The 25,103-nt window shown below is 38.4% G+C and overlaps 1 protein-coding gene across 1 annotated transcript in view; it reads left to right on the forward strand.

Moving 5' to 3' along the window:
* The first annotated feature begins 4,713 nt into the window (after positions 1–4,713).
* Rasef (RAS and EF-hand domain containing) overlaps positions 4,714–25,103 on the forward strand; it is a 65,806-nt gene continuing 45,416 nt past the window's right edge. The window contains exons 1-3 of the mRNA XM_038334128.1: positions 4,714–5,054; positions 22,259–22,405; positions 23,313–23,403. Of these exons, the coding sequence (XP_038190056.1) occupies positions 4,714–5,054; positions 22,259–22,405; positions 23,313–23,403 (579 nt within the window). The remainder of the gene's footprint in view (positions 5,055–22,258; positions 22,406–23,312; positions 23,404–25,103) is intronic.

Genomic DNA, 25,103 nt, shown 5'->3' on the forward strand with positions numbered 1-25,103 from the left:
CAAAAGTTCAATGAAAATACCCAGGGCTGGGAATATTCAAAACCTCACTCATTATTCTCAGTGTGTACTTCATTCTCTTACTGCATCCAGATCCTCTTAGTTTGCTGATGTGCTACAGCTGTGGTAGCAAAAATACACTTTTGACCACCAGTCTTGGTCTTCTGTTACCAAATGTCATTCACTGGTCTGAGCTGTATGCCTTTCTTCAAACACAGTAGCTCCTTTCTGCTAAGACAACATGGAAAATGAATTTTCCATAATCTAGTGAATCACAGAAGTGAAATGAGGTCCATGTACTTTCCACTGTATTTGGTTTTCTCTCTTTTGTTCTCTTCCATAGTTCGTAATGTAAAATACAATCTTCTGGCTCAACCGAGAAAGACAATATACCCAAGACACAACTTTGGTAACATGGAAAATTATATTAACTTTGCTTTAACATCACAAATGGCATCAGAAGTTTGAACCTACCACTGCTCCTTCATTTTAAGTGATGAGTGTCATATGGTTGAGATGCAAAATGTTATTTAATACTATTTGAAACATTGTGAAAATATGTATCATCAATAATTTTTATTCAACTTATTATTATTATTGTGTATTTGTGTTGGTGGAGGTAGACAAACCTACAGGCCACAGTACACATATGGGGTCAGAGGACAACGTTCAGTACTTAGCTGAGGTTTTCCTTCCACTGTTGGATCTGGGGATCAAATGTGGATTGTCAGGCTTGCACAACAAGAGTTTTTACCTGATGAGCCATTTCACCACCTCACTACCTATGTTTCTATAATACTAAGAGGTTCACTAAAGTTTTGTAATTGCTAACACACAATGTTATATATTAATTATAAAAATGCAATGCCGTCAAATGGGAAGGTCTATAGTATAGTTTTATTAGAAAAGTAGACCAGAAGCAAATGTCATATAATGTTCAGATCTGATAATTCTCAATAGGGGTATATTAGTATCAAATTATTTTTCATGCTTTAAAACATATATATTTAAGTATGTATTCTTATTTATATGTCCTCAACATTTTCCAATTCATTTGTTGAGAATGTTAAGTCATGTGTATATAATTTTTAAGAAGTAAAATGCATACAGTGATGCAAGTAGTTCTGAGCATTCCTGGACTTACTGAATGGTCCCTCCATCGTGTAGCACTTGTGGGATATTTAATTCCACCTTAATTTGCATATCAGATCTTTGTAGAGCAATGTAAATGCAGAATTAAGTCACTGTGTGAGGAAGGTTCTTGTGCCTGATGGAAACCTTACACTGTAGATTACAATGCATTTCCATTAAAAGCTTTTCCCACTTACCAGGTAAAAAACAGGGTTCCAGGGTAGTGTTCACTTCTGTTATGGGTAAGCGGGCTAATGTACCACAATGAATCATTTATTGTGACTCCTTCCTTATACTAACATGAAGCTTCACAAAATACATTTTGAAGAATTTTTTTTTCCGTAGGAATTTATTTAAATAAAGACCAAATCAAACCCTCCAAAGGTTTTGGTAATCAAATACAATTAGGAGATATTATTAGTTTTATTTCATTCCAAGAAGGATTCATTTGAACCTTTTTCCAAATTCCTTTGTGTTTGCAGAATATCCAACCCCAAACCTCTTCTTTCCCAAGGGAATCATTAAGAAACTTGCTCTAAGTTTATCTCTGATTTGGAAATTTCTCTAACAACCAGGGAAAAGGCTGTCTCTAGAAACCATGGTGGTGACCTTGGCTATCCAAGAGTCCTGTGTTATCTCCAATTCCCGACTCACTGTTTTAGTTTGTAATATAGTAATAGAATTTCTCTGTATAGAATAGAATTAGCTCTCCCCACAGAACACTGCTATTAATGTTCCAAGAGTTCCTGCAGCCTGTTTCATGATATAAGAAAAGAGGATGATAAACCTTGGACTTGTAAAAGACAGATTGCAATGAAACTGTGGGAACTGGATCCTATTCCACTAATAAATGGTGTAATTCGGTGTGAGAGAGAAGAAGCCAGATTTGTGCTTATATTTATTCTCTTAGAAAGGGATAATAATTTAGCTACATGATAAATATGGCTAAAAGGAGAAAGATTTGGACTTACACAATAGGAATAGATTGCCGAGGACTTGGAAAGACCATCTGAAGTATTCTCTTGGTTCTCTCTAATTAGAACACAATGGAATGAGTTTTGAGTTAGGTACCTTTTAAACCTTTTTACTATTGATATTTTCACCAGATAATTTTACAATGGGCTCAGGTTAATCTGAGCATTACAGAACATTCAGATCCTCTAGCCTAGCTACTAGATTCTGGTACCATTTTTCTCCTCCCAAATTAAGACAAAGGTCGAACTGTTTCCAGGTAGTGCCAAATATGCCAGGAGACATTACACTGCCACATGATTGGGAACCATTAGCTGGTGAATAATAGTAAGACGTGTTTAAAAATGCCTGTTCAGCTGCAGTAGTGTAATGCCCTAAAAGCCAGCTGGATAAGATGGAGGGTATATATTAGTGGCTGCCACTGTGTCCTTGATTTGAGTTGTCCAGTAATGGGCCACTGAGTAACATGTATCTCACTATTTGTAATATATGAATTTCTTGATGACTTTTTAATGAAAAGACTGGGGGAGGAAAGAAGAGGTCAAAGAAGACAGAAAATTCTGAGAACTAATCATGAATAAAGTTGTCTGAACAATCTTTAAGAAAACACTTAAAGCTAAGCAGTGCTAAAACAACTCTGGAAAACATAACTACTGTCTAACTGCATGAGTTTGAGTTACAAAGATTCAGTTAAATCAGCAGAGGTGTAGAAATTTGAAGGCATTACCAAGTATGTCAGTTTTTATATTACATGGAAAAATCAATCATTAGAAAAAATCTGGGAAGTTCATGAAATCAGTGATTATGATAAAGCCCATTGCAGTAATTATAAAGCCCAGTAATGTATTAGACTTCTGATCATACTTGTCTAGAACCTACAACTAGATAGATCATGGGCTTAGGGGAAAACCCACTACTATTATTCCACTAACGGACATAGCAATACAATGATTCTCAATGATATATTGCTGTACTCATAGATCAGTGCCTTGCTCAATCCTCGAAGCAGCTTCTTCTTACAGTAGGTGTTGATAACACAGGGACCCACAACTGAAAAATGGACAGAGAGTGATTCTTTCCAACACTCAGTCCTAAAAGAGATGCCATTACCAAATCTCTTTTTTCAAGGTTTCTGGGGATCTACGTACATGTGGCGGCAAAAAGATTGTAACAGACAGGAGTAGTGGATGACTCCAAGGAAATATGTGTTCGAGAAAGAATAAGACTGATAGACAAATAGGCTAAAAAGCTGTGGCAGTACACACAATGCCTGTACATGTTCACACCAGACAATATCGCAGCACTGTAAAGGGGAGGTGGATGCAAACTTTTACCCCTAATCAAGAAAACATATGCAATTGGGGGCAGATGGAAAATCAGTTTGCTCCAATGGAGTGTCACTGGGTGTATCAACCAAACTCCAGGGCAGGTCATATGCCCAGGAATACTTAGCCAGCCCAAAACAAACTCCATGCCCCCTGGCCTGCCTGCTCCAGGCACTTTTAGTTTGTTGTGTTTTAGCTTTTGGTTTGTTTTGTTTGTCTTACTATATTTTGCTCCTTTGTTTGGATTTCTGTTTGATTGTTCTGTATTTTTTTTTTTTTTGAGAGTGAGAGAGAGCATGCACACGAGAGAGAGCATAAGGTTGGCTGCGGAGGGAGGTAAGACAGGGAGACTAGGGGAGATGTTGGGGCAGGGGAAAACATGGTCAAAAATACATATTTTTTTTCAATACAAAATTAAAAAGAAGTTGGGTGTGGTGGTACATGCCTTTAATCCCAGCATGCAAGAGGCAGAGGAAGGCGGATCTTTATGAATTTGAGGCCACCTGGTCTATAAAACAAGTTTCAGAACACCCAAGACTGTTAACAGAGAAACCCTAGAAAAACCAAAAGAAAAAAAAAAAAAAAGAATGCTACCTCTAAGTGATTTTTGGCATTATTATTTTTTTCTAAAGCCGAAGAGTCACCGAGTGACAATACTTGTTTCAATTTAGGCATATGGGAGATCAATGTTACAATGCCAACTTACATAAAATTAGAGAAAAGTCTTCTGGTATTTTTTTCTTTGATTTTTAAAAAGTAAAGCTACATATAGGCAAAGTTACCACGTGACTGGAATTAAGAGAGAATACAGTGGCATTAAGTTTAGCCAGTTTGGAATCTTATCCCTACCTGCCTTTTCCTCCTTTGTCTGTGAGTTAGCACTACATATGCAATCAGGCACCATGCATATCTAGGGTGCAGAAAAGGAGAGTTTAAGTAACAGGCCTTATTAGCTGAGCTGGACAGAGTGCCCTTAGTTCCTGCTATGTCTCCCAAAGTCAAACAGAAGATCCGTCCGTCCAGCTGCTGCACATGAAAGCCTGGGAGCTACGCTGCGCCTTTGCTCCACGGTAGGGAGGAGCAGACCGGCTGGGAGGTGCCAAGTGGCACTCGATGGCTCGGGGCACCAGTCGGGCGGTTGCAGCTGGAGGCAAGCGCCTTTCTCTGCTTGCGCCCCGCCTCATCCGGACATCCCCGCCCGCGGCAGGTGGGCAGGTGGCAGAACCGGCCTGACCTGCTCCACTGGCCGAGCCCTGGAGCTCAGAGCCTGGCGGTGGCCAGCGGCGCCATGGAGGGGTACGCGGACCCCGAGGAGCTGGCGCGGCTGCGCTCGGTCTTTGCCGCCTACGACACGAAGGGCTCCGGGCGCCTGGAGCGAGCGGAGTTCGGCGCGCTGTGCGCGGAGCTGCACGTGGCTGAGGCCGAAGCGGAGGCGGTGTTCCTGGGGCTCGACACCGACCGCGATGGTGCCATCACCTTCCCGGAGTTCGCGCGCGGCTTCCGCGGAGCGTTCGGCCGGGACAGTGCAGAGGCCCAGGGAGCCTGGGAGGCGTCAGAGCCAGAGATCCCGGGCCCGGCGTGGCGGGACTTCCATGCGCGCCTTGGAGACGAGGCCCAACTCATTCCCAGGTGCGTGATCCGACGAGCACTGGAGGTGGGCGCTGTTCAACCGGGATACCCAATCTGTGAGCTGCTTTTTCTCTTCAACAACTGGCTGTGACTTTTCCGAAAAGGAAAAGAAATCTGCAGTTACTGGTAGGGAAGGACTATGCGGAGTGAGTGAGGTTCGCGCACTTCCTGCAAGGACTGTAGTAACTGACACCTGTAGCCGCTCTCCGGAGAAGCCAAGGCTAGCACACTCCTGGTGGCTCATCGTGGTCTGACGCGGCCACTCACTGATGCTTCCTCTGAGCGCCTAGCTTAGACACTTTGCTAGCTTGGCATCCTATACAATAATTGTGCATTTGCTGTTTGCTACTTGATACACGTACTCATTTAGGTGCATTACGTTGCTGGTTTTATTTTAAGGCTATCTTGGGAAGTAAGTTTTTGTCTGTTTCTGATTGAACGAGAAAAAAAATCCTAGAAATTTTAAAAATATGGCCTCAAGAGTTTTGCCCAGTTAATTAAAGACAGACAACTGTTCCGAGGTCTTCTATGCTGAAAAATTGTTTTTATTCAGTAAGTAAAATGGCACAGTCACACAATGTATCCTCTGACTTTACAGATAGCTAAAGAATAACTTATTGTCAAGTTATAAATTTTATTCTCAATGGAGGGAGGGGAACAGGGAGATTAGGATCAGACCTCCATTCTCCTCTCGCTGCTTTTCTGCCTTTCACTGGAAGATTTTCTGCCTTGTGTTTGTAGTTTAGCTGCAGTTTCACTGAGCACTGGCTGCTGTTATTAAGACCCGAAAGGCTTCATTTTAGGTGGCAGTCTCTCTATCTAAGACAGGTCTCGGAGAAAGCAAACAATCCTGGGAGGCGTCAGGCTGCTTTAAATTGTCACACATCACATGCTTTCTCATCCTAGATTCTCCCTCCCGTTTTGAGTGACTCACTGAGACATTATGTTGAGAAAGTGGGTGTGAGGGCTAATCCCTCGCATTCACATGGGGGAAAAACAAACCCCCGCAGTGTGTCAGCCAGGGAAGGAGAAAAATTTAAACTCTGTTGCTGTAGGCTACAGCTTTGCTCTTTGAGCCATATTTCCAGCACATCTAGTATTTTTTTTTAATTAACGATTTAAGAATGAAGTAAAGAGAGATACTGCAGATGAGTATGATGATGCTCCTTTTTACTTAATAATTTCAGCAGCAGGTGTTTGACACTTAACCTCCCAATGATTATATTGACTTTTCTAGAATCAATTGACAAACTAGGACTTAACATAACTAGTGGATGATTACCACCGTATCTTTCCAAAGGCTGCCAAACGTTATTAAACGTATCAGTGTCACCTGATAGACGTCTGTGCTAAGCCCTTCTTATGGAAGGTTAACAAGTACAATGTTTGCCTTTCTGTGTCGTTCAAGTGAAAAAGAACCAAGCTGAATTGAGTCACCTGATTGTTGCCATGGCAGCAATAAACTGTTTTGGTAAGTTCTTGGAGTGCTGGCATTCTACTTCCTCCTACAGTTATTCACTTTTTTTTTTTTTTAAAAAAAATTCTTCTATGTGTACTTGATTAAAAAAAAAACACAACAAAACAACCCCCACAACTTTTTGTTATTGATATTCTGCTGTACTAATACTGGCAAATTTATCATACAAATGTTGTTGAAAACCTCACCATGCCAAATACTATCTTAGGCATTGTTCCAAACCCCGGGGGGAAAAGGAAAGGAAGATTAACAAGCTTATATAGGGTGCTAGTACCATTTCTTAGCTATTTCTTTAAATAATATTTAAAGATTGTGGGCTATTTGCAGGAAATCACAAATTGTTGACTGCTGTAAATGAGAATATTGTTTGTTGTCTTTAGGACTTTTTTTTTAAAAAAAGGATTCATTTTCTTTTAATTTTTTGTATCTGTGGGTATGTGCACATGTATGCAGATACCCTCAGAGACTTCAGGTGTGTTAGATATAGTGTGAGCTGTCTGATGTGGGTGCTGGGAACCAAACTCCAATCCTTTGGAAGAGTAGCCAGTGCTCTTAACTGATGAGCCATCTCTCTAGTCCCAAGATCTTGAATTTTCTAACCTTTAAGAAAAATGGTATTTGTTCATTTTACTATGGGATATATCGGGGTAAATTTGATAGAAAATAGTTTTCTTCTGCAGGAATATTTAACATTCCCAGAGGCCGGGCGGTGGTGGCGCACGCCTTTAATTCCAGCACTCGGGAGGCAGAGGCAGATGGATCTCTGAGTTCGAGGCCAGCCTGGTCTACAAGAGCTAGATCCAGGACAGGCTCTAGAGACTACAGGGAAACCCTGTCTCGAAAAACAAAAACAAAAACAAAAAAAAAAACCAACCAACCAACCAAACAAACAAACAAAAAAAAACATTACCAGAGGAAGGAAAATGTGGCATTCAAGCTTGTTCCCAAATTGATTGATGCTCTATCTTATTTGATGGTCTACGGCCCCATGCCTGTCTTAAAAAGAAAATGTACTAGATACAAGAATGTCCTTCCTGTAGAGGTAAAACATAGTAGTGCTGACTACTTTTACATTTTAGCAGATATTTAGTGATTTTACATTTACAAATGTTTTACATTTAAGCAAAATATTAAGTTTGTATAGATTTAAACTTCACAATCTACAATAATTTTGAAATTAGAGAAGAAATTAAACAGTACCATAAAGAAATGTAAATGGCCATGTGATAAATGTTAATACATGCATGAAATTGTTTTCTCTTAGGAGATTGAGGGTCCATTTCCCTTACATGCTGGAAGTTTGTGACATGCAGCCTTGCATCTGGTGAATATAAAGATAGAATATGGTCTCATAGCAGTGAAACCAGAATAGGAAGTGAAGTGAAGCAAGCACTAATGAAATAGAATTCAGTAAGGAAAGTGGTGCTGGGTCATGGAAAATTCTAGAGATAGGTAGAGAAATGGCTGGAATGTTATGTCTGGGTATAGAGCAGACTTACAATGTAGCCTAGAAAATTCCTAGAGCCTGGGTCACTATACTGGTGAAAGAAGTTTTGTTGGCTGAGTTTTTAGCTCTTACATTTGTAAAGACCAGTCATCCCAGACTGGTTTTCACCATTCTTTGAGTAGATTCCACCACTGCCTTTAAAAGTTCTTGGTAATATTGGTCAATACTGAATGAAATAGACACCTCAGGAAGATTCTGGGTTCCTGTCTCCCAGAAAAAGGAATTGACCAGAGATAGAGATAGGTAGATAGTAGCAGACACGGAAACAGTTCATTAGACAAACATACACTTCTAAAGGAGGAAGTAAGCATTGCTGAAAAAAAGTTTAAAAGCTCAGTGATCATTATGTAAAGAAATGAACCTTTTGTCTTAGATTTTCTGGGCTTTGGGAATCATTAGCCAGGTTAGACTTTCTTGTTCACACTGTGTTACTTGTCCTTTTCTTTAAATTGACTGATTCTTTGACAAATTCATACATTTATATAATACTCTCTAGTTCCACAATTCTCTCTGATCTCTCTTCTCCTACCACCACCATCATCTTTCCATTCTAAGGAGTTTCCATACCACTTTTAGGTATTTATTTTTGCTTTGTGATCCACTCAGTTTATCCAGGGTTGCTTGTGAGAATACATGTGAAGCTATGGCCTTTGCTAGAGTTTTGGTTTGCTGTGATAAAAATCCAAAAGTAACTTGGGGAGGAAAGAGTTCATTTTGTCATATGCTTCTTTGGTTACAGACCATAACTGAGGCAAGTCAGGAAAGGAGCTGGAGGCAGGAGCCTGGAGGCAGAAACTGAAGCAGGAGCCATGGAAGAGTGCTGCTTATTGGTTTACTCTATTGGCTTGTTCAGCCTTCTTTTGTATATATCTCAGACCCTAGGGTATCACCCTCCACAGTGGGCTGGTTCTTCCCACATCAATTACCAGTTAAGAAAATGTCACACACACCTGCCTATAAGCTAGTCTATGGAATCATTTTCTTCCATGATTCCTTCTCCTTGGTTAGCTCTAGATTGTGTCAAGTTGACAAATACAAAAATCAACTTACCAACCAACCAAACAAGCAAATAATAACTACCCCAAACCAAACCAAACCAAACCAAACCAAACCAAACCAAAACAAACAAAAAAACACCTACCAGGACAGCTCTCAACCCGAGGATGAATAACTCACCAGTGACGAAATCACTGAATACAATAACATCTTGTTTCCTCTTGCTTGCCTCCCTCCCCATAATGCTCAAATGCCATTGGCTCCCCTGGTCAGAATGAAGACCTATAAGCACCTGTGAGTCCTGTGCATGTACTTACTGTCCCATTATTGTGTATGAACTATGCAGACAGCCACAGCTGCTGTGAATTTGAGTTCCACAACTCTGTCATGTCCACAAAACACTACTTACTCTATGGCCCATTTTTCTATGGTTAAACTCTTATAGTCTTTTTTCTTTTTGAGACAGGGTTTCTCTGTGGCTTTGGAGCCTGTCCTGGAACTAGCTCTTGTAGACCAGGCTGGTCCTGAACTCACAGAGATCCTTCTGCCTCTGCCTCCCGAGTGCTGGGATTAAAGGTGTGCGCCACCAACACCCAGCTTTTGTCTTCTTTTAAGTGATATGAACTGAACTTGGCAAGGGGAAATGTTGGTATCTTGTTTAATGTTGAGTTCTCAATGCTCATTTTTCTTAGCATTTTCCAAGCATGAATTTATAATAACAACTAGTTACCACACAGAGAAGTTTCTTTAATCAAGGCTGAGGACAGCACTAATCTAGGGATATAAAAATAAAGATTTGAGAGACAGTTTGACAGTATGTCCATTTAGCAAAATGTGTTTGTAATATTGGTGGTTTGATTAAAATGTCCATGGTTATCTTGGCATCTGGGTACTTGTTCCTCAGTTGGTGATGACAGTTAAGGAAATATGGCTTGGTTGGAGAAGATGTGTCATTGGAGGCAAGTTTTGAGAGTTTGAAGATCATCCTATTTTCAGTTTACTATGGAGGCTTCCTGCTTGGGTTACAAGATGTGAGATTTTAGCAGGTTGTTAAGCTGCCTTGCCCACATCCTTTGCTCTGACATCGTGAACTCTAACCCCATGAAACCACATGTAAAAATAAACTCTTCCATCTATTAAATGCCTTGGTCATGGTGTTCTATTACAGCAATAGAAAAGTAATAGGAATGAGTCAGGACTTTATTTAGGAAAGGAGGAGGGCAATACTTAGGAAGAGAGGGAGGAAGATAATTGTATTTGTTACTTTTCTATTACAAAGATAAAACAGCTGACTAAGGCAGTTTACAGAAGAAAGTATAATCTGTACCAGCAGGTTATTCTTCAGGGACAAGTTGCTAAGGCAGAGGGCTGGGAATGAGAGAATAAAGAAGATAGGGAAGTTGTGACAGGAGATCTTGCATAACATAATGACTTATACTAATCTAATTTATTAAGAAATAAAGAAAAGAAACCAGCCTACAAATCACAATCCTAGAGATCCTAGAAAACAATGAGGACCCTAAGAGAGATGTACATGGATCTAATCTACATGGGAAGTAGTGAAAGACAAGATTTCCTGAGTAAATTTGGGACCATGGGAGAGGGTTAAAGGGGCCGGGAGAGGCAGAGAGGAGAGGACAGAAAAATGTATAGCTCAATAAAATCAATAGAATACAAAGAAAAGAGAAATATAGCATCTTCTATACAGTTTAAAGGGGAAAAATGGAACAGACTCACAGAAGCTAATCAAGCAATGCTTCACAAAAGAAACACAGAATCTCAAGTGTGTCACCAAATCAGAAGCACAATGACATTGTAACTGATAACTTTATTCTCATCCAGGAGAAAATTCAGGTTCCCAAAACCCAAAACCCTTACCTCTTTGAGGCCCTGGCCCCAGTCCTGTTCTAGACCTTTCCAATTCTCCCCCAGATGTTAAATAGTGACTTTCTACACTTTGAAGTCTGTATAGCACTGAGGAAACTTCCAGGTCAGTTCCATCATGGTTTCTTTGTATTCTACATCCAAACGTGTGGTGCCTTCAGCAATAGGATCACCCAATTATGAGTAACCAGTAGCAATGTCCATAATCTCTAAAATTTCAGTGAACCCTGGCATATCATATCTCATTAGCATCATACATCTGTATGGAGGGGTGTGCATTTTACCACTTAATGTTCTTGAACTGTTTGCACTATTTCCTTCAAGTCTTTTCACAGTCCTTATTTAGGTATTTGTTCATATCTTCTTTCATATTATTGAGCATTATTTTTTGCCATTTCTCTCCTCTTAATTATTTAACATAAATAATTTTTCATGCAATATATTTTGATCATGTCCTCTCTCTTAATTCCTCCCAGATCTTCCCCCCACCTTCTTACCTACTCAATTTTATCTCATCTTTAAAAGCAGAAAAGAGACAAAACAGCAAGAAAAAACAAAAAAAACATAAATAACCCACAAAATAAATAATAAAATGAACAAAAAGACGCATAAAATAAAAAAAGTGGTGAAACAAAGCAAAATAAAACAAAATGTCCACAAAAATACCACCGAGTTCATTTTGTCTTGGCCAACTACTCATAGACATGGGGCCTTTTTGAAGTGTGGCAAATATATTCAGTGAGTCACCATTGAAGAATATTAATTTTTCTTCTGTCGATGGGTTATCAGTGGTTGATAGCTACTTTGTTTGGAATTTGACCCTTATTACTTTCAGTACTGGGACCCTGTCTAGATTGACCCTTGTGCAGGTCTTGTGCATGCTGCCACAGTTTCTGAGTTCATATGTGCATTGGTCCTGCTGTGTCCAGATGACACTGTTTGCTTGGCTCATACTTCTGAATCTTACTACCCTTCTGTCTCCTATTCTTTATAGCTCCTTATATCTTTTTATATCTCTCCTTAAAGGGAGAGATTTGATGAAACCATTTCATTTAGGACTGCATGTTTCAAAGTTGCTCACTCTGTACATGGGCTTGTTGTGGTTCTGTGTGTTAATGCTCATTGACTGTAAGAAGAAGCTTCTCTGGTGTGGGTTGAGTAAGACATTGGTTTATGTGTCTAGCACTGTGCCATTAAGAGTCATCTTATTGCTATGTTCTGTAATGGAGTAATTGAAGAAGTAGGCTTTCCAATAGGCTCCAGTTATTTATCAATGTCTCAGATTCTTGACCATTTTAGAAGTATCAGGTATGGGTTTCCTTTTATGGAGTGGGCATTAAGTCTAATAAAAAAGTGGTTGTGCCACTATTGTACAAGTAAGTCTTACAGGCAGGTCACTGTTGTAGGTCACAGAACTTGTAGCTGGGTGATACTGATAATTCACATTTTTTCAGTATCATGTGGTATGTTGTTGTACGATAAATGCTAGTCAGCACGATTGATGCTTCTAGTTAGGCTCCAGTTTGAGTCCATGTCTCTGTACATATTTATAGTTACTGTCTTATAATAGTTGTTCTGGAAGTAATAATTATCTAGCTTTTCTCAGAGAATATTTCAGTGAGATTGCTAATTTCTGGAGGAGACATGTTGTCTTGTCTATTCATGTTTGACTTTTTTTGTGATAGGTGGTGGTTACTGATAGTGTTCTCTGGTCTGGATGTCTAGTCTCACATTTGCTGAATGTTTGTTTAGCTTCTTGTTTGCTGTTACTCCATGTTTTAATTTCTGGTTCAACAAAACTGTGCTTGTTGTTCATCCTCCTGGCCACTGTGTGTTGGTGTGGGAATGGGGTGTCAGAAGTGGTCTCAGAATGGTTAGGGGCAGGTACAAAATCTTAGCAACCTGTTGTTTTAGAACATTTCTCTAAATATCTTCAAAAATTTGTGTGAGGCTTATCATATTTTGTGAGTGATTTTGAATTTCATGATCCAGCTCCATGAAAAGCTGACTCATGGCAGGTGGTGGATGGGGAACCTGCATTGGAGTTTCTGATTCTCGGGAAATGAGAGACTTCAACCAGACTCCAAGATGAAGAGCTCTCCTGTTCGTTCCCATGTCTCAATATTCTCCTGTTTTTCTGTACTATTGCAGCCTAAGGCTGTGTCTGTACACTTTTGTAACCAGAATACTCAAACAGTGACAATCTGCCTATTTTCTTTTTTCCTTTCTTTAAGGTGAAGATAGATGGAAGGAAGGAGGTGTTGGGTTTTGGCTTCTTAGTCATGGCAATCAGAAAGCTCAAGAGGTGTCATCCATTGTGGTTTTCATCCACACACTACTACATATGTGGCCTGCTCTCTGTGGATGCCACTTCAAGCATAAAACCTTTATGTCTGGAGTCTCTCTCTCTCTCTCTCTCTCTCTCTCTCTCTCTCTCTCTCTCTCTCTCTCTCTCTCTGTATGTGTGTTTGTGGTGTCCTCTTCAGGAAAGAGTTGACTGATGTCATAGGAGTGTGCTTGCATGCATTACATCAGAGTGGTCTTGAAAATTTGTTACAGAGGCTTGAAGTTAGGCTTACAGACAGATCATTTGATTGATTCTAAGTGAAAATGTGAGTCTTTTATGTTAATGTAAAAGGACAATGCATCATCTTTCTCCTGCAAGGGTAAAGTGAGGTAACTTTAGGTTAAAGATTGCAAACCTGTTACTCAGGTTGATATAGTGGCTAAAATTAAAATAGGAGCCTTAGAAGTGACAGTCTATTGAATCATGGTCAACAAAAACTGAGGTTTGATTCCTGTTCCTGTACTTAATGCAACCATGCCCCGAGAAGCTAGTGAGTTTGTTCCTGTATAGTTCAGCCCCATATAACATGCACTGATGTACAATACTTTAATATTGGAGTCTTTAGGAAGAAGCAGAACCAATGTATGAGTAAATACACACTTGTCTACATATCCTGTTTTGGCTTAGCAAGGAGTCTAACTGATTTTTAAAGAATTTACTTATTATGGAGGCATGTCCAAACTGGTTGAGTCTAGGTGGAAATCTGAAGACCCAGAAGGAGACTCTGGGAGTAGTGAAGATCAACCGTGTGATTTTGTTTTATCTGAAGGTCAGTGTTATGCATTCAAGGCTTTGGCTTTCTGGTTGAGGTCCACCTCCCCACCACTGGGACAGAATCTGGTTTGTCTAAAGCCTCCTTCTCATGCGGTGTAGAAATAATGTTTACTTGCAGTCACTGTGGCAAGATACTGAAAATGAAGATAGCTAATATATCTTAAATTATATGATTGTATTAGAATATTATTTTCTAATCTGACAAATTGCTTTTCTTATTATAGGTAGTTTTATAAAATGGTTTTCTTCAAAATGTTTCTTAGAAGAATGTTATTACTGACATATATGAAGATATCCAAGGTAGTGCAGGTGTATGTAGTCCCAGGTGCTCAAGTCTGTGGACTCTGCACATCCTTCCCCATGTTTGTGTCTCATTCTCTGTTGAGGAGGAGTGTCTTCTTCAGTGTGATCCTGTTCTGCTGTGCTGTTTTGATAGTATTGCTGGCTGTGTTGATAGCTACATATTTAAGATTATTATTTTTACTATGGTTATTAAATTAAAATTTGAAGACATTAACAGTTGATGGCTCTCTCTAGATAGGACAGTTTTTGGCTAAGAGAGCATGCCTGTTGAAGTCTAATTAAAGAAGGACTGAGCATGCTTTTAGCTGTTTTTTCTGAAAACCATTGGTGACATGTACATGCATGGGGTTGTAATTGGAAATTTTTCTCCCTCCTGCTACTTTCCATTTGACCACTCAGAGGCTACTGTTACTTATAAATGCTTGGTTGATGGCTCTGGCTTATTAGCTAGCTCTTATATTTAAATTAATCTATTTCTATTAATCTGTGTATCACCACATGGCCTGTGACTTACTAGTAGTGCTTTTGCATCTTGTTCCTTGGGTGGCTGCTGGTATTTCTCATGAGTCCACCCTGCTTTAGGATTTCTCACCTGACTTTGTCCTGCCTTGCCATGGGTGAAAGCAGCTTTATTTACCAAACAGTATTTATTTATTTACCAAACTGAGAAACACATATTCACAGTGTATAGAAACACATCCAACAGCAATTTCCCCTTTCTGTTTAATCAAAAAGAAAGGTTTTAACTTTACCTTCATAAAATTATATACAATAAAACAGTTATGGAGTAAGAATTAGTTATAATATTTAATCTGTAATTGACAAAATTAATGAAAATACTCTATCACTTATCCTATCTTTGTGAGTCTAAAGTTTCATATCTAATTTATCTTTTATCATAACTAAGGAAAACTAATTATAACTGTCTCACCTTCAAGTCCATCAAAGACTCCAGAAGGATATAATATTAGGTAAGCAGGAAGTGCATTGCAAGCAACTTCGAAAACTCTAGAAATGACAGAGACATCTGGCTGCCTAGACAGTCACCTAAAGTTCTTCTGTAACATTGGGAAATCCATTTTACCCTACAGGCCCATAGTATCTGGCAGACTTTATAGTGAAGCAGGAAATTTGAAGGACTGTCCAACCTATATTCACAAAGATTGTGAATTGCTTTCCTCTCTGTCCTACAGAATGTCTGGAAATTTATTCTGTGAAGTAGGAACCTGAAGGACCATCCTACCTTGTTTTGGCAAAGTTTAGAAGTCATTTTTCTGTAGGTCCTGCATGTCCAGTCTATATAGAATACTGTCAAGAAGTCCAGGCAAGAGCAGTTTCTTGCCCAAATGGGCCAACCTTGCCACATTGGAAGCAAACTCTATATGGAGTTTTTTTGCCTATTATCTTCTTTGAAGTTATTGGTGCTTCCAGGAGCAGACATTTCTCTTTTGAGAAAAGTCTAAGTTCTTAAAACATTTTAAATGTCATATTCTTTGAAGTGCTTGAATATTACCTACCTAACTAAAATATATCTTTGTATGCCAAGAAAGTGTAACTAATATGGCTGTAAATTTGATTATTATAGATGACATATAATAATCTGTATTTTTAATTATGCATCACATTTTTAAATGAGCTATATAAATAAACATATTTAAACAAGAGTAGAAATATACATAAAGTATATAAAATTAACTTTAAATTTGTATCAATAAACCAAAATTCATACCAATGTAAACTATTTTGGATTAATAGTTGTTTTTTTAAATAAAAGTAGATTCAATAATCTACTCCTTTTAATTATAATAGTCTACACCCATTATTTCTTTATTACAGGTCTCATGTTTGCCAATGCAAAAATCTTTGCTTCTCTTAAAAGTCCTTTTTTGATAAATATTTTTTATTCATTTTAACTTCTGTAAGACAAAACTGGTTTAAGAAAATGTCTTCATTTATTGTTCTTCCACTTTATCCTACTTAGATTCTTCTAAATTGTTGCCTTGTTAGGTTCATTCTTCTCTGTTATGGAATATCACTGAATATAAATCAAATCAAGAAAAAATAGGAGGCCCATCAAAACATTGGTTGAGGTGTATTTAATTTTAATGACTGAATTCCAGAATTAAATTTCATCAACCATCTTTCCTCATCAGTATGCTTAATTCGTTGCTGTCCATTTCTTTACAGTTTACTCGAGATTTTAAAATTGATCAATGCTTTCCAAGTAATTTTGGGAAAAAATGTAATACAGTTTAGATGACTTTACAGAAATAGATGCTATCTGAGCTTGTTTACTGGCTTATTTTTCAAAGATGTAAGTAGCTTCCAAACAAAGGTCAGTACAGTGACTGAAAAGAGTCACCCTTTGATCCTGTTATTGTGTGTGAAGAGTGAAGTGTATGTAAAGCTTTGGTGGTGGAAGATGCATTCAAGTCCAGCTGAGTTCTATTGCATATGCTAGGCACTGTTAATCTATGATGTTAGAAGTCACCAGTGCCTCCGCTAAACCTGTATCATATTGCCTTCTGTTCTTTCTACTTTACTGTTTTCATTGGCAATCAACCCAATACTAAATGTCAGTGGTTTGAATAGAAAGTCATTTACAATTTGAATTCTTCCTATTTCAGTGAATCTAGTAAGTTTTCTCATCTTCCAGTAAGTGCATATTAAAGTATTTGACAGAATGACAACCAGATAAGTACTTAACTATTTAAAAGGTGCTGCAACACATCTGGAGTTTTAACTGCCAGAGATGTAATTGGGCAGCGGGCCCTGGATAAGACATGGTTTAATACTCAGGTGAGATCTTCCTTGGATCATATAGCAGTGAAAAAGAGCCAGGGAAGTCAAACTTCCTGGAATGACTCATCTTGTTGGGCCAAGTTAGTCCTGCCTCATCCAGGATTATGTGAAGATAGTATACTGGCTGATTTTGTGTGTCAACTTGAAACAAGCTAGAGTTATTCAAGGAAGGAGCCATTGAAGAATTGCCTCCATGAGATTCAGCTGTGAGGCATTTTCTCATTTAGTGATCAACAGGGAAAGACCTAGCCCAAGGTGGGTGCTGTCATTCCTGGGCTGCTGGTCCTGGATTCTATAAGAACTTGGGCTTAACAAGCCATGGGAAGCAAGCCAGTAGACAGCACCCATCCATAGCCTTTGCAACAGCTCCTGTCTCCTGTTTGAGTTCCTGTCCTGACTTTCTTCAATGATGAAAAGCAATGTGGAAGTGTAAGCCTTTTCTCCCCAACTTGCTTTTTGGTCATGGTTTGTTTTTTTGTTTTGTTTTTTTTTTTCAGCAATAAAACCCCTAATTAAGACAATGAAGTAGTTAAAAGACTATTCTTATTATGCAATCTCTCCCATTGTTTCTTTCAGTGGCTTCAGGTACTCATAGAACTATCCTCCATCCCTTCTTATGAAGTTCATTTTGGCCTATGTGCTTTGGGTCCTTCTATCTTCTCCATTCCTTATTTGATGCTGAAAAATTGACATCTTCCCTGCTCTGACACTGTCTTGCTGAAGCATTGGCCTCCTACTTTTACCTAGAGGGATGAGGTATTTTCTTGCTGTGATGTAAAGACCTAGGTCCTACTTGGAGAGTAACAATCTAGAGCCAGAGAGAACGAGTTGGAAACTATTTTTTGCTTTATTTTTGAGACTATATCATATATAATCCAATTATATATAGCCCAAGATGACTTGACTTTCTGATCTTCCTATTTTTACCTCCTGAATGCTGAGATTATTGGTGTGTGCTACCACATCTAGTTTATATGGTACTGAAAATTGAACCCATGACTTTGTACACCTTCCACAAATCCCTTACATAAGAAGTAGGGTAGATGAGGATTAAGGCCATTCTGATGTAATAGTTGATTTTGTAGCATACACATTTCCTACCAGTGGTATATATTTTCATCAGTAATTTATGTATATATGTCACTATAAATTATTATTAGAACTTTATATAAAACATGAATCAGAAAATAACCCAAGAGAATTCATGTCACTATAATTTGTTCCCATTTTAGACATTTACAGAAAGTGAAGGACCTGTTGAAACTTCTACAACTGAATGCTTCACTGTTGTGCAATTAGCTGGGAAATCAGGACTCTAGGGAATGATTTCTCTGACATATTCCTACCACATAGTATATTTCTATTTTTTGTACCTTAGTTTAAACAGCAGGAAATTCTCATGATTGTAGATTCTAGAAATCTGACACCAGGGAAACAGTAGGGTTAGTTTATCCTGGGCCTTTTTTTCTAGACTTGTAGTTGCCATCTTCTCTTAAATCTTCACCTGGTCCTTTCTTTATATATGTCACTGTTTAAATATCTTCTTTCTGTAAGATTACTAGTGAGACTGGATTAGAACTCACCATAATGATTTCATTGTAACTTAATTCCTTCTTTAAGGACTCAAGTATAATTAGCTAGAGTCTGAGTTCCTGGTGGTAGAGTTTCAATACATGAATTTGGGGCATTGGGACCATGATTTATCTTATAACAGACCTTTATCTCTATCTGATTTATAAAATGAGTTAATAGAAATACTTTCTGAGGTTGTTGTGAACATTTCAAAAGAGGTTGTACACAAGTTCGGTCACAATACATTGTGTTATAGTGAGAAGGCCTAAAGAGAACCACTTCTTCTGCACCATAACTGAAGCTTCTCTTGATCGATGGGTTACAGCCTTTGACATAACTCATTAGATATGATACAGTTTTGCTTCCTTCTGTCACTTTCTGCTATTATCACAATATGTGGCTATGTGATATAATAGCAGAGTCCCACATTATTTTTTTAAAGCAAAGTACAGTTATTCTAATTCTTCCTTGCTTGCCCTCCTACCTTGCTGTATTACTGCCCGTTGTAGATAATGGTGGCTTTGTAGAAAGAAAGCTGAGATCAATTACCCCATAGATAAGCTTCATTAGAAGAATTACAGGATCACAGTCTATAGCGGACAGGCAAGCATTCAGGTCCAGATAAGAACTTCATTATGGGAGACAGTTGTCAAAATCATGTTGATAGGATCCTGAAAGGACAGAGCCTTATTTTCTCCTAGGTTCTGAAAGACAAGAAGAATGACAGTACATGTGATCTTAAAAGGAAAGGTAGACCTTCAGGTCTAAAGAACAAAAGAAGATTTCTTGCTCTCACAGGATTTCAAGGGCAGGTGGGGAGGTGGCTAAGTTCCATACCATTTAACCAAGCCTAGATGTAAAAGTCACAAGACACTGATAAAGTAAAGTAATAATGCAAGATTGTCTTTGGTCTTGGAGCAGGTGGTCTGCAGCTGCCTAAGGAAAAAGTGAACTCTATGAGACCTGAAAGGTCACTGAACCTTCTTTTCAAACCTGTCTAGAGAGAGAGCCTGTAACGTGACCAACCCTTCCTGCCCTTCTCCCATCAACCTTTGGTCCTTGTCCTTCTTTTATTTAATTTTAACTAAAATAATAGTAATAATTTATAATTTAGCTAGAATGGCCTTGACTGAACTCCTGATAATCCTGTATTAGCTTACAAACTTCTACTTCTGTGAGCACCAGGCATGTACGGGGTGCACAGACATGCATGAGAGCAAAACACTATATGCATAAAATAATAAATAATTACATCAAAAATAAACATGAAAACAGACTGTCCTTGAGAAACTCTAGGCAAAATGAATGGAGAATATGGTGTGAGATCTATGTTCATGGTATTTGAATGATATGTGGTCATCACACTGTTGTCCATGCATAGGTGCTGTGGATGGCTGTGAGATTGTGAGCTTTCTGGTTGCTTGTCCTGCCCAGTAGTGTTTCCAGTGCAAGACATGCACATCATGAGTAATCTCTCCATAATAGGGTCTGGAAACAGTGGAACTTTCACACTGTTGAGGAAGTGACTACCAAATCACAGTGGGAGATCACCAAGTATAAGAAATTACCAAGTTCTGCTCTTGATTATTCCATAATGCAGTGTGTATGAAAGGATATAGCTTTTTTGTTTTTTGAATACTGTCTATCCATAGCATTTTTAAGTCTGACAAAAATTGATAATTCTTTCATGCTGGTGTTGTGGTAAGTTATTTAGACCTAAGAAATTATCTATTTTTCAAATCCCTGGTGTATCTTTCAGCTTTCCTTTAAAAAAAAAAATCCCTGCTACTTTCATCTGCTTTCACAGCTGCAGATCATGTAAAATTACAACACACCTACTCTGTAGTGCAACAAGAAAGAAGGATGCATTGCATTGTCCCCGATGACCATGTCAAAGGACACCAGCACACAGTCCATGTTTTGAGAAAAATGTTGGTGCTGGTAGAAAGTCGAGTGATTATTAAATCCACACAGAGTATGTGTCTTTGTTAGGGTTACTATTGCTGTGATAAAATATCATGGCCAAAGGCAATTCAGGGAAGAAAGTGTTTATTTCACTAACAGTTCCATATAATAATTTATCATCAAAAGCAGCGAGGACAGGACTCAAACAGGACTGGAATGTGGAGGCAGGAGCTGATGCAGAGGTTATGGAGTGGTGCTGCTTACTGGCTTGCTCTTATGACTTGCTCAGCCTGCTTTCTTACAGAACCCAGGCCCACCTGAAAGTTGACAAAAACTCTCAGACTATGTCCTCAATGGGCTGGGCCCTCCCATATAAATCTCTAAAATGGGCTCTACAGGTTTTCCTACAGTCTGATCTTACCTAATCATTTTCTCAGTTGAGGGCTCCTGCTCTCTAGTGACTCTAGCTGGTATGAACTTGGTATAAAAATAACCAGCACAGTATGTGTTTCTATAAAGATATAAAGGGGATTTACTTGAAAGCTATACTCAGTTCCACTTAGGTCATTAGCTGATGCTTTCTGAGGCTGGAATGCCACTATCTAAACATCTCTTTTTGTCTATTAGGTAATGAAATTAATGATAACTCTAGACCATAGATTTCTTTGGACTGGAGGCTGAGTGTCAAATAAACAAATATGCAAGTATTATTTGAGGGTTGAAACTTGGGGTCTCATTGCTGAGTCGGGGATTAAAAATGGGATGAAAGTTGAGTTTGGCCTATGGTTATAAGAGTGTGCTTATGAAGCTTCTGGATTTATGAGCACATCAAAGTGTAGGCAGCATGAGTGGCATAGACAAGACATGAAAATTCTGTGCCCTCTTTGTATACTTCCTGTTTTGCTATTCTTTATAATAAGTTCTTAAAAGAAGGTAAAATATTTTCCTGGGTTCCATGAGGCATTTTAAAATACCATCAAGCCTGAGAGTGGGTTATGGGAACTGCTGATTTGTTGTTGATTAGTTAGGGAGATAGGCATTACTTGGTCTGCTGACTGGTGTCTGAAGTTTAGATTAGAGCCCTTAGTCTGGGAGCTTGTGCCAACTTTTAGTAGTTATTAATTAAATAAAAAATTAAACATTTAAATGGTGTTTGGAAAACAGAAAATTGTTCGGTATGAAAAAACTCCAAACTTTTAGTTTTTGAAGAGCTAGAAGAAAATGTGGTAATGTATCTTCAAATGTGGGTTTGTCTGAAGTAGTTTTGACAAACCACAAAATAATAGGTATATCTACTCTTCTCAGTGTAAAGATGAATACATGTCTTGTTAGGGATTGGAGAACCACAGAATTTGGTAATTCATTTACTTTTCTGTAAAAGTTCTTTACTATTCAGGTTTTAGCTAGTAAAATGAAAAATCCTTCATTATAAGTCCCTTTCCTTGCTTTTGCACTGGCTTTCCCAATTGCTGTCTTCTGACATGGAGAACAAAACAGGCTCTTTGCCTTCTCTGTTATCTTTATTCCAGATCAATCTATAAATTTAAAAATCTTTTTTTAAAGTTGCCTTTCTAATCACTATATATTTTCTGTTTTACTTTTAAACTGATACCACTTAATTTTAATATTTTTGGCAGAAAAGAACAAGTTAGTACCCTGTACCAGAACATCAATCTTGTGGAGCCAAGACTAATTCAGCCATATGAACATGTGATAAGAAACTTTCTCCGTGAGATCAAACTTCAGAGCACTGAAATGGAAAACTTGGCTATTGCAGTGAAGAGGTATCAATCTGCTTCCTTTCTGAGGACACATAGGGTCCTTGTACTTGTTCTGTGACAGGGGGTGGGGGCATAGGGACTGAAAGGCATGCTATGATACAAGTGGACTTCTTGAAATTTTGCAGTCCAGAATCTTCTGGAATATTCCACACAGGGTAAATTATGTCAGATAGTAATTACAGGGTCAAAAAGCAATCTGTTGGTTGGTTATTGCCATCCTATGTTGTCAACTGCTCAAAACTGATGATTCCATTCAGAAAAATCCAGAACATGTCTTCTCCTCAGCCATTTTACCAAAGTAGGAAACTTTTAGAGAGGCAGGAAGACTCTGAAGCCAAGCTAGAGAAAGACCTTGACAGCAGACTTTCTATTCTTTCCAAGTCTCAGTCCTGTGTCTTCAAAAGATTGATGAAGATGGGCTCTTTGGAGTCATGAGTCAGTACATGACATCTTAGAACAAAATACTTTTTCTAACAGATACTTTCATCTCTAGAACTGTAGGAGACTGATTAGAAACAGTCACTGAAATCAATCCTTCTGACTTTAACTTTAGCCTATGTGATCTGAAGTTTATGTAATAGAATTTAAAATTATGGCTGATGATCTGTTATCCATTTTCTAAGTTTGTCAGTCAGTTGTGACAATAAGAAGTGCACATTTGCTGAAAGTCACATTTGCTGTCTTTAGCTATTATTTGTCTAAGGCTAATATTTATTCTATTTCAGTTGTTTAATGTCATTTATACCCAAATAGTCATGCTGACAGCCTTAGTTTGTCATATAGGAGGATTGGGAAAAATCATGTAGAATATTAACCTCATCTGTATAATGTGAAGCCTAAAGTTGATGAGCTTTGAGTTTCTCTTTGCATTTTTCAATCCAAAACTACAATGTTTTCTTTTGAATTTCAGAGCCCAAGACAAGGCAGCCATTCAGTTGAGTGAGTTGGAAGAGGAAATGGATCAGAGGATTCATGCAGTGGAAAATGAGACCCGGAAAGACGTGAGTTTGTGGATTGACCATTCATTCATTTGGCAGATCTTCAGGAAGTACCTTTTATTGTGGAGCTCTGTTTGGTGTCAAAGCATGGGGACAGTAGACTTTACTACTTAGTATTCTATATCGAAATATCTAATTTTTAGATTCGGGGCACGTAAATGATTTTTATAACCAGAAGTGTTTTATAATCAAAAGTTAAAGAAATAGAGAGATTTTAATCAAATAAGCTGAGGACATAGCTCTCCAGTACTGGTATGTATATCATAAGACTCATGTGAGTGGGAGAGGTGGCAACATGCGTAGGAGGTCAGAAGCCTCTTGGAAATGCTTGATGTGGATTGGAGAACTGGAGTCAGGCTTGGTGAGAAGATGGCTGAATATCTACCTGTATATTATTCTCACTACCCAACTTTAAATCTCTATTGCAGTTAAAGTCCTGTCTCTTATCTGTGGTGTTTTGTGAAGAAATCTTATTATCATTGGTATTCTTAAGTTAAAATCGCATATCTTTAGTCATTTCCTCAGGGGAGTTTTGTTTTTCAATATAAAATATATTTGAGCTGTTGATATTTGTTGAAAGCAGAAAACATACACATTTTCTTTGAGTGGGTAATATTAGGATATAAAATTCTATTTTGGTGCTGAGAGGCAATAAAAGTGCAGGCCCCAGTGCTGGCATCAAGCAGATATAAGTATATGTCCTGACTTGTCTCTTACCAAGGCCAGGTGGCACTCAAAGTAATCTCTCCTGTGAGTCTTTGCCCTGCCACCTGCCAGCCTCAAGGAGGATTAGTCATGATGACGTATGTAAAGTACTGAGAAGTGTTGCCTTCGGTAGGTACTACCATGACTGTTACTATCTTTTTCTGTGCCTTCTTTGTTTCCTTTCAGATAATTTATCGTACTTGTCTTTATCACACACATAGTTCCATTTGGATCTATGTTCCATTTGGATCTAAGATCTTTGTTATCTTATCTCTTTAAAAATATTTTTATTAATTCTTAGAGAATTTCATACAATTGCTTTTGATTATATGCACAACTCCTCAGCTCCTCGCAGATCTGCTGGCCTTTCTTTACCCACCCAACTATGTGATATTACCCTGATTTCTTTTAATCCTATGTTTGTCCAGTTTATGCTACCCAAATTCTTGCTGGGCCAGTTGTTATTGTAGCTCACAGGGTTCACATCTGGGTGAAGTGATGATTACTTTTTGGCTCTGGTAGTATTCATACAACCTTCCATACCGTGAAAGACAACTGATAGAGCTGAAGTTTCTGGGTCATTACTTATTTTATTTGTCTGTGTTTAATAGCTCAAATATGCACTGTCTTTAGCAGTAAGGTCTTACCATCAAAATCTGGGGTGTAACCAAGAGCAGTGGTAATAGTATATAATGTTGGTGGGGGTCTATTGGATTCCACTGGCCAGAAACTCAAAAGAGGAAATCCATTCTTGACACTGGGGTTTTTATTTACTAGAGTGTGCTGACTTATAGGGGTATTGTCACTTTGTTACCCTTTGTAGGGTGACTGCATTTAAACTTTTAAAAGATGAAATATATGTATGGAAGGTTCTACAGTAGCAGGTTTGTTTTTCCTGTCTCTTAATAACAAGTGTAAGAACCCTGTGGTATCATATTTAAGTAATAGCCGGTTCAGGGTACCTGGCCCAAGGTTGGTGCAAATGATTTTTTTCCTTT

Source organism: Arvicola amphibius, chromosome 6 (assembly GCF_903992535.2).
Source record: "Arvicola amphibius chromosome 6, mArvAmp1.2, whole genome shotgun sequence".
NCBI lineage: Eukaryota > Metazoa > Chordata > Mammalia > Rodentia > Cricetidae > Arvicola > Arvicola amphibius.